We start from the raw sequence: 9,520 nt of genomic DNA, 5'->3' as shown, positions 1-9,520 counted from the left end.
GTTTTGATTTCGAAAAATACAAAACCGATTAGGTATTTAGATTGCGAGAAACCACATCATTCTACTTAGATACGTATACACTTACATATTTTAATTTTTTTTGAGTCCTCTGTCTGTTTGTCTTAGCTGACGCAAATTAATATAAAATTTTATTTAAGGGTTTTTAACAATAGTCATAGTATCATTCATGAAAACGATTTATGTGCACATAATTGCAATAGAAATAAAATACGAAAAAATGATTGAAGAATGTCATCCATATATCGGAAGAACAATAGCAAAGGTCCGCTAGTTTTAAGCAGGACCAATCGGTTTGAAATTAGTAGATAACAAACATGTACTTATTTGTCAATATAAAGTATCTGAACAATTGGTGCGGTTCAGGAGTTATTTTCAAAACTAAGACTATGATTGCCTAGTCACAGTTTATTTTTCATCACGAAAGCTTTAGGAAGATCGCAGAAATTCTTTCCTTGCAGATAAAACTACGGGCAAAAACTAGTGTTAATTATAAAACTGGTTTTTGATACGTCAATGACTTCGGGGAGTCCCTTCCGACTAGCTAAAGGTTAATGGTTTATTTATTTGTGTTTCTGTACTTTAATACCAACGTTTATTGTAGGGAGCTTTCTTAAAACTGTGAGTCAACTACTTTATATCCAGTTTCTCGTATGTATGACCAGTTTAAGTTAAAAATAAGTATCTGCCTCGCCTGTCTGCCTCTGTGGTCTACGCGGTAAAGGTATGCCAGGCTCTTAATTAGTGTTGAATAGTGGTACTAGGTTTACTTATCTGAAACTATAGAAAAACGTTTAGTGTCAGTCTTGTATCTAATTCAATGTTAAAATGCTTGAGAGCTGGCTTGTTTTATAAAAAAAAACACACACTTATAAATTACCCTTTTTTTGATATATTAAAGTTACAGTTACAAAAGTTATGAATATTGGTTCTCTGGTAGTAAATATTTTTTTAGTTGTTATATTAATAAAAATGTCAATATCGGTGTATCCCGTCAATCCCCATATTATATTCAGTAACAATAAAATCACTAATCCCGGTTTCTGAGATACATTTAGCGGTAGTTTATCTTTCAAATAGCGTTTAAGTTTAACAGTTTGAATAGATGAACTAGCGCTAAATGTACTTCAGAAACCGGACATTAATAATTCATAGCTCAAGTTTCAGCTTTGCCCGAGACTTATAAAATGTTACTGTTTTAAAAACAAGAGCAGGTTAACTTGGATACGAAGAATTAATGATTACCAATAAATACCAAAGGTACCTACTTACTGTATAGAGGAAAAACTGCATTGTGTTTCCTTGAATTTAAGGGATTTGTATGAAAACTATTTCTGAGAGCTCTACTCATAAGGACGTAAGTACAAACAAATTTAGCAGAATGAATAAATAAAAACTTACTATAAAAGTATGGCAAGAAATAAAAGGGGGAAAGGCAAGCTGATTTTATAAAATAGCACATTTCAAAAGGTTTTTATTATTCAGAGAAGATGTAGAAGAAGACTTGTATTTGTATGAGTTAGGGCCCTAATTAATCAAGCCTTATTTAAATGTATAAGACTAACTTACGCTAGGGCAGGTACCTACCTACTAGTACTAGTTTTACAGAAATACGTATGGCTGATGATTATGGCTTCATCACTATCTTATTAATTTGATTCAGCGTATACAAGAGTAATGAGACTAACACGTTTATATAAATATTCCCACATAAATAATAATAATTATGTGGTGATCAGTAGGTAAGTATATGTAGACACCTAGAGCCGACCTATACTTAGAAATCTTAACCAAGTTGTTTACTTATTATAATCACGTGGGGATGTCGCTAGGCCACTTTAACTATAGTTTTTTCTTTCATTTTTAACAAATGAACCAAGCATTAGCATCTAAATTTAGAAAAATATATTATATTTTACGATACCATTAGTATTATGGTCATAAATACTCAAATAGATTCGGCATTTCTTATAAGGAAAATCCAAACGAGAGACGGGTCTATTATAATTAAAACGCGCGTCATCATCTCCGACACACGATCATAACTATTCGCATTTTCAAAAAATATTTATTGTTGATAACCTTAATGTTGTGTGGCGGGCAGTCAGGGCCGGTTAAATGAACTATCAGTCTCGCACCGACCGTCCTCTCGACCACAATATTGTTGACAGACTTGTTTTATTCCGATGTTTCATGTATAAATATTAGTGCCATATGATGAAGAGCCTCTGTGAAAAAGCGGTTGTCATCGCCTGTGTCTTAGTGGTCACGTTATCTAACGCTGGGGGACGTAAGTATTGTTTGTAATAACTTTTAAAAACAATCAAGTGAAGAAAAAAATATGTTTTTAAGTCTAGTGACCTTAGTGCATAAGTTAACCTCCGTAATCTGTGATGTAGGAAACGTTTACTCATCTGTGCGGGCTATGGAGTACATTTGTATGTATATTAAGATATTAACACCGTCTCAAAGTTATTTTAATTATTTATTAATTGTCACGAGCGCGTATTCACATACCTACTAAGGCGGCAGTGACAAAGTTTTTTTGTGTTCACTTTTTAGTATTGTTTAAATACAAGCAAAAAAACACGAACGTGTAGTGTCCTTAAGATATACTTGTAAATTATAAGATTCCTTATCGAACTATGGATACGGCTTATGATTCCAGTTGCCAAAGGTCGCATTGAAAATCATAAACGACTTATTTGTTTGTTTTATTCAACAAAAAATACAAATAAATATCTATTCGGCTTCTCAATAACAAGCTTTGAATTTAAAACATTTAGATATCGTATTCATAATAGAGTTTTAACCGTATTCTTGTGTTCTAACTGTATTTTAATTACCATCTATGATAAAATATGTGTATAAACAGATTTTCTAATGATGTCACTATTAGAAGAAGCACTGTATACATACAGACTTCTAGTCTTGTACTAGTGTGTTGTACATAATAAAATATAATTACATAGCTGCGATGAAAGAAACCCACCGACACTATGATTAGGCACAGTCAAATCTTTCATTAACGATCATTGATTCTGTCCAGACGTGGACAAATTGCTTAACGGTATCATCACATCATGCCAATATACAGTTTGATACTGTACATTATTATAAAACAATTTGATGAAGATGAACACACCGAGCACTTGTTTTGGATATGACTAATATCTCAAAGAACCACAATCCGGTTTTTTGTAATGCAATTTGGTGAGCATCGTTACCACAGATTGTATTAATTGACGATTAAACGAAATCAATCAAAAACTTGTTTTGAAGATGATAGATTCTAGAAAAAAAATATTTTGGATATCGGCACGTGGAAACAACATCAATAGAATTCACGCATATCAAAGATCATACAAACAAATTGGTGTTTTCAAAAATTTAGTGAAGCTTTAAAGCGACGTAGATCAATATGATTGTATACATTTTAGTGTCAGTAAGTTTTGTATCAGGAAAAGTGAAAAATATAGAGGCAAATTCATGCTGACAGAATGAAAGGCAAATGTCCTAATTCCCTTAAGTCGCAAAGGTCAATTATTCAGAAACAAAACTATTTATCATAGTTTTCCTCTGCATATAACAGATGCATTACATCATCATCAATTTTAGATAATTTAGAAACAACACGTGCTATGTCCAATTAAATAGTAGAATCGAGATTACACTTATTGGGATTTACAACATTTTGGCTGAACATCAGAAGCGTATGTATATATTATGTAGTAGGTACTATGAAACTTAAACTAGATAATTTACAATCAAACGAAATTCTGTGCGCAGTATTAAATTAATCCAAGAATTCATGATTTAATAAAAATATATGTAATTATGAAGTATTTTGCTATGGTCTTTCTATCGGTTGTCTGTAAAATTACGTACCTACATATGAACCTAATAGCAAGAATGATCACAAGGATAAGGTTATCATGATATACCATTAATTAGGATGCAGTTCCGTTTCGTCATTTATATGTTATATTGTGATCGTTGGGGAAAACCGTGATAATTTCGTCGGAATATACGTAGGTTATATGTTGGTGTGATATCGTTGACTTTAGAGCGGTGCAAGATTTTTTGAAAAAATAAAAAGGTACCTACTTATTGCAATCCAAATTAAGGGTTGCTTGTCTATAAGATCGTAACATAGCTATAGTTACCTACAGCGTAGAAAAAGATTAATAAATCATATTTCTTTGTATGCGGAGTTTCTTAGACAGCTAGAAAGCTTAGTACCTACGTAACGTAGGAGTTAACTTTCTTAAAGGATTGCTTAAGTTCTTCGTTCAGTGAGTTTTCCCTGGACGGAGCAAATACAAATCTTTAAATATCTAAACCTTAGTCCCTTAGAACCCTAGTCTTACGTCTGGATTGCATGACGTCTCAAGATGTGCTTAAGTTTTTTGTTTTACTTACCAGAGATCATATTTTTTCATGCATCGTTGATAGAATTCAACAAAGTCCCCTACCCGCACTTGACAAGCGTGGTCGACTCAAGACCTAACCCCACCCTCGTTAAGGAGGAGACTGATGCCCAGCAGTGGGACAATCACGGGTAAAAAAAAAGAATTAGCAGCTAGACTGACGTAAGAAAAATCTGCGCTTAGTAAAATATCCCATGTATCTAAGTTGTTGGCTTGCCAGTAAGAGTCCATTATAGGCAACAGTTAAACAGTTGCCAACGAAAAAATAGTCAATGACTATTATTTTTATGCAAGGAAGTCAGTAATTATCGACACCACTCAATCATTTTTGAGGCAGACAGGAACATATAAAACTATAACCAAATCAGTCAAAACTATTTATATGTACCGATATGTCAGGGGTTAAATTCAGCATGTTATGTATTGTATTTCAGAGCGGTGTAATGGAGGGGCTAACTGCATAGCGCTGAACGAGTGCGCGGGACTGTACGCGCAACTTGAACGAGGGAACACGCCACAACTCACTCTACTCCTGCGTAGCCTGCACTGTGGCTTTCAAGGCGTCGACGTGCCTATGGTACTATTATAATTCTACTAAATTACTTAATACAGGGTCCCAAACTTTGTAGATACTTATACCTACTCAGTTCATATTTAGATATTCAGTAGTTAATTCGTCAGAGCAGTTCCTGAAACTGCACAGCACCGAAGCTCACACCAAGTCAAAAGTGTTTAATTGAAAGGCGAATTATTCTATGTATTGATCCCAAAAATCTATCTTAGGATCATGAAAAAATATGGATGAAATAGTAGGTTCAAAAAGAGCACTTGTTGTAATATGTTAGTAGTAAAACTAGAGCAAAATAACACTATGTCAAATTTTCTACATCCATAGGCGAAATTCACGCCACCAGCATTCTGCAAATTTATGTTTGGTAAATGCGGGTCTAATAACGGAATGCAATTATGGGAATTATATATGAGTTCTGCGTACCAGAATGTAGGTATACTTTCCAATACTAATGCACATAGTTGAAATATATGTACTCGTTATTTTAATTAAGTATGTGTTGAATTGCTTTTTCAGATATGCTGTCCTCCGGAGTTCTTAGTAAACCAATATAATCCGTCGAATGTGGAGTCGAGGTCTCCTAGAGACCCTCCTACCAGGGCGCCATCGCCGAGGGAGCCTGCAGTAGGAGGAGCATCATCAGCCAGAGAGCCTTCGGCGATGAGTCTTCTCCCAAACGAACGAATTTGCGGTATCCAGAACAATGACAGAATAGTAGGCGGGCAGCAGGCTGATATTGATGAACATCCCTGGATGGCACTGCTCAGATACGACAAACGTGAGTATAAGATGAGAGATATGAGAGGTTTACCATAAAAGGTCCTTGTTGCCCGGATTATTGACGAAAGTATTTATTATCTTGAAACCGTCAAAAACGTGTTTCAGACTATGGAGTTGTAATTTTAGTTTCATCAGATATCTTATCAAGAAAGTTGCACATGGATTACAAAAAATAGAAACTTTTATTTTGTTATTTAAGTACACACGTGGTATTTTTTTTCCAGCTGTTGGCTGGGGATTCTATTGCGGAGGGGTGCTGATATCGTCTCGTTATGTCCTGACCGCTGCTCACTGTGTCAAGGGATCAGACTTGCCGCGCGACTGGAGATTGTAAGTGATACAATTCACTTCAGACTTGTCTAAAATTTACGACTGTAAAATTATCTCGATAGCATGACGTGCTAAATATTTTCAGGTAAAATGCTTTTGCATTTTCCGAAATCCTTATATTACTGATCCCACACAGCGTTATACTCAGTCGTTATCTGATTTCTAGCATTTACTCTTATATTAATTGTAGAATTGATCGATATTTTTGTGGTCACGGGTCCGTTAATTCACGTAGTAGGTGTCTACTAATTGACTATTTACTTAATGCTTTCTATGTACTACATAGTTTGCCTACATGACGATTTTTCTTCGTAACTATAAACCGCAACCTCGTTCTATTGCTGACTAAACCTGACTGAAGGCATGTTTCCTTACATACACGACAATTACACATAAATTGGCGATCACTCATTGTTTAAAGCTGTGAAGGGATTGCATAATGTTTATTTATTTCATTGACTAACTCTATATTACTACCTAAGTACCTAATAATCTGTGGCGTCTCTGCAAAATTTCCTGCAACAATCTAGACACACAGTTCAATGTTTACGTAAACATAGATAGTGAAACATATACATATTATATTACAGCTAGTGACGTAAAGAACTCGAGCGCCATGTCGAATAACTAGTCATTACTTATGTACTAGTAACTGACCCATTCATTTAACTAATAGGGGAATACCTACATGCATGCGTTAGGCGATGATTCAATAGCGAAGTTCAGGAAACTTCGTAACGATTGTTATGTTGTTCATGTTATTCCTCGATCCCTTTATCTGTAGGTACTTACTACATTCTTGGCTAGTACTTCTCGTAGTACCTAGTTATTTTTATCAGTAGGTACCTAAGTAAATGCACTTACGTCGTGATGGGATCAGCAACCTGAAATTCCTGCCCTAAAAGGCTGGTTAATTGACAAATAATTTTAATTACTTATGTGACTTTCATCAATCATCATAATAGAAAAGAAATATTACGTATCCTGATTGTCTTACCCGCAAACCAATTATTACTGTTCACGTACCTTTTATATACCTACTTACCTACCTATTACTGGGCTCGGGAAAAATGTAATCCATACCATCCAGTACTAAAGAAGATAAACATCATCAGACAGTAGAATCTGCACGTTTCAGTTCTTGCAAATCTTGAATTCTGTCTTCGCGTCGACATAGCGTGCCTAAAATCCTAGCACATAATAATGCCTTTGATTCCAGGACACAAGTCCGTCTCGGCGAATATAACACGTCGAGCGAGGTGGACTGCTCCGGCGAGGACTGCAGCAGGCCCGTGCAGGACATCCCGGTGGAACAGATCATAGCCCACGAACGCTACGACCCCTATGAAACCAACCAACACAATGATATCGCCCTGCTGAGGCTCTCTCATAGTGCTGAATTCCATGGTAAACTATTGTACATTATTACAAAGCGTTAGAAATGAATAGTGATTATGCCCAGTAGTCTGTATGAGTATGGGCTTCTCACGCTAATAGTCACGGAATCAAACCTACAGTGCATTGCTTCTTTGCGAGACTTTTATGATTTGACCTACCTCTACCACTGGTCGCGGGCGGAGTCAACGATGAACTGGACTGGATTAAAATTTGTCCATATACTGATAGAGAACACGCATGATGAAAATGGTAATATTGGCCCAGATTTGAACAACGTTGCACAGACAAAAAAGACCAATTGAGTGCTTGGGAGTTACTGGATTCTTCTCCATATTCGAAGCTGTAGCTACCTCCTACCTCTATACGTATGATGATACCTAAAAGTACGATTTGTGAACGAATAAAGAACAATGTATAATAAGCTATTACGTAACATTGCAGATTTCGCTAAACCCATCTGCCTACCTCTGACCAGCGAATTGCGACGAAGTTCATATGAAGGTATGACCATGGAAGTAGCAGGGTGGGGCAAGACTGAGACGCGTAAGTACCTTCGGACTCAATAGTTACACATCAGAAAAGGCACTAACTAACAATAAACAGAGCACAGTAGACCATGAGCACCTCATCTAGTAGTTTGGCTAACAACCGTTGCTTTCAGAGGAGTCCGGTACCAGCACAATGCAGAATAATCGGCCCGGTTTCGCAGGTGCGCCATCATTATTAGTTGCATTCTTGCATACTTGCATTGATAGCTTTCATCCCACCCTGCTTTTAAGGCATAGTAAAAAGTATTTAACCATTTATTTTATCGCAGGTGTAGGTGTACCTAATTCAACACGATTGGTTTATGGGTGCACTATTTTTTTTATATAACTGGGACTTGAAGCGATTTATCTTGTGTTTGTGGTTTCGTGGGCTGCTTCTACCACTAAAACCTTGTCCAAAAGCGGCAAACTTGCTCCTTCTGAATAAAGTCTAATAAGTGTAACTGGTTCTAATGAACCAATTAGGACAGCTGAAATAAATAAGCCTACTGTGATAGCGTTTACATTAGAATCACACACACGACAATCTTTCATTTTCAAAATTCATTTCAGTAATCAACATGTTTGGAAAATTCATATAATTTTGGTATATTTGTACTTATGTAAAGATATTTCATGTTAAGAAGGTTTGGTAAATCTTATTGAAAACTTTGAGTACCATGAGGAAATTAGAATTCAGCTTCAGTTAATCGAGCGTTAGAAATTGTGGTTACTTCAGGGATAACCTTTTTAAACAGTTATGTGTTATCTATTCAAGGCATTACTGCCGCGGAGATTAACGTTATAGGTAACGCAAAATGTATCTTCGTTTTACCTATTAATTAAATGTGCAAATGTTAATCCTTTGCTTGCAGCTGCTTAAATATAGCCTGAATGACTAAATCATACATTTCCTTTAAGAAACATTTCTAACAAACTTACTTACCACAGGAACGGAATCCGACGTCAAAATGAAAGTGCGAGTGCCGGTTGTAGATAACGAGAAATGCGCAAGCGTTTACGAGCGAGTGAGTAGGGAGATAGTCAGCACTCAGCTGTGCGCAGGAGGCGTTTCAGGACAGGACTCCTGTCGCGGGGACTCCGGCGGCGCACTCATGTGGCAAGCGCCCGCTGCCAACAACTGGATGGTCGTCGGCGTCGTCTCCTACGGCCCTTCGCCCTGCGGCACACAAGGCTGGCCCGGAGTCTACACGCGCGTAGGATCCTATATCGACTGGATACTATCTAAAATGCACCCCTAAGTGCAACTACTTACCTTGTTTTTGACTGAAGACTCATAAGATTATTTTCTTTTATTACGACTTTTAAATAGGCATCATGTTGTTAAAATAAACATTTTATAGTTGACATATCTTTAAATGCCTGTGTATTTGTAACTTCATGTTATATTTACGTGATGTATAAAATGGTGGATACTTTTTTATAGTAAGTTGTAGTCACTTGTA

General features: G+C 36.2%; 1 protein-coding gene across 2 annotated transcripts; it reads left to right on the top strand.

The window, feature by feature from the left end:
* The first annotated feature begins 2,114 nt into the window (after nucleotides 1-2,114).
* On the top strand, nucleotides 2,115-9,422 carry LOC142981296 (CLIP domain-containing serine protease HP8-like). Of its 2 annotated transcripts, XM_076127097.1 has the most exons (8): nucleotides 2,115-2,308; nucleotides 4,883-5,025; nucleotides 5,536-5,797; nucleotides 6,024-6,129; nucleotides 7,349-7,536; nucleotides 7,969-8,070; nucleotides 8,189-8,236; nucleotides 9,006-9,422. In XM_076127097.1, the coding sequence occupies exons 1-8, from the start codon at nucleotides 2,233-2,235 to the stop codon at nucleotides 9,314-9,316; spliced, it is 1,236 nt and encodes a 411-aa protein (XP_075983212.1). In that variant the 5' UTR covers nucleotides 2,115-2,232; the 3' UTR covers nucleotides 9,317-9,422. The 2 variants fall into 2 exon arrangements, with proteins under 2 accessions (XP_075983212.1, XP_075983213.1); XM_076127098.1 differs by lacking the exon at nucleotides 8,189-8,236 and having other exon boundaries at nucleotides 2,119-2,308.
* The last annotated feature ends 98 nt before the right edge of the window (nucleotides 9,423-9,520 follow it).

This window comes from Anticarsia gemmatalis, chromosome 19 (genome assembly GCF_050436995.1).
Source record: "Anticarsia gemmatalis isolate Benzon Research Colony breed Stoneville strain chromosome 19, ilAntGemm2 primary, whole genome shotgun sequence".
In the NCBI taxonomy this organism is placed as follows: domain Eukaryota; kingdom Metazoa; phylum Arthropoda; class Insecta; order Lepidoptera; family Erebidae; genus Anticarsia; species Anticarsia gemmatalis.
This window is presented reverse-complemented; position numbering and strand designations above follow the sequence as displayed.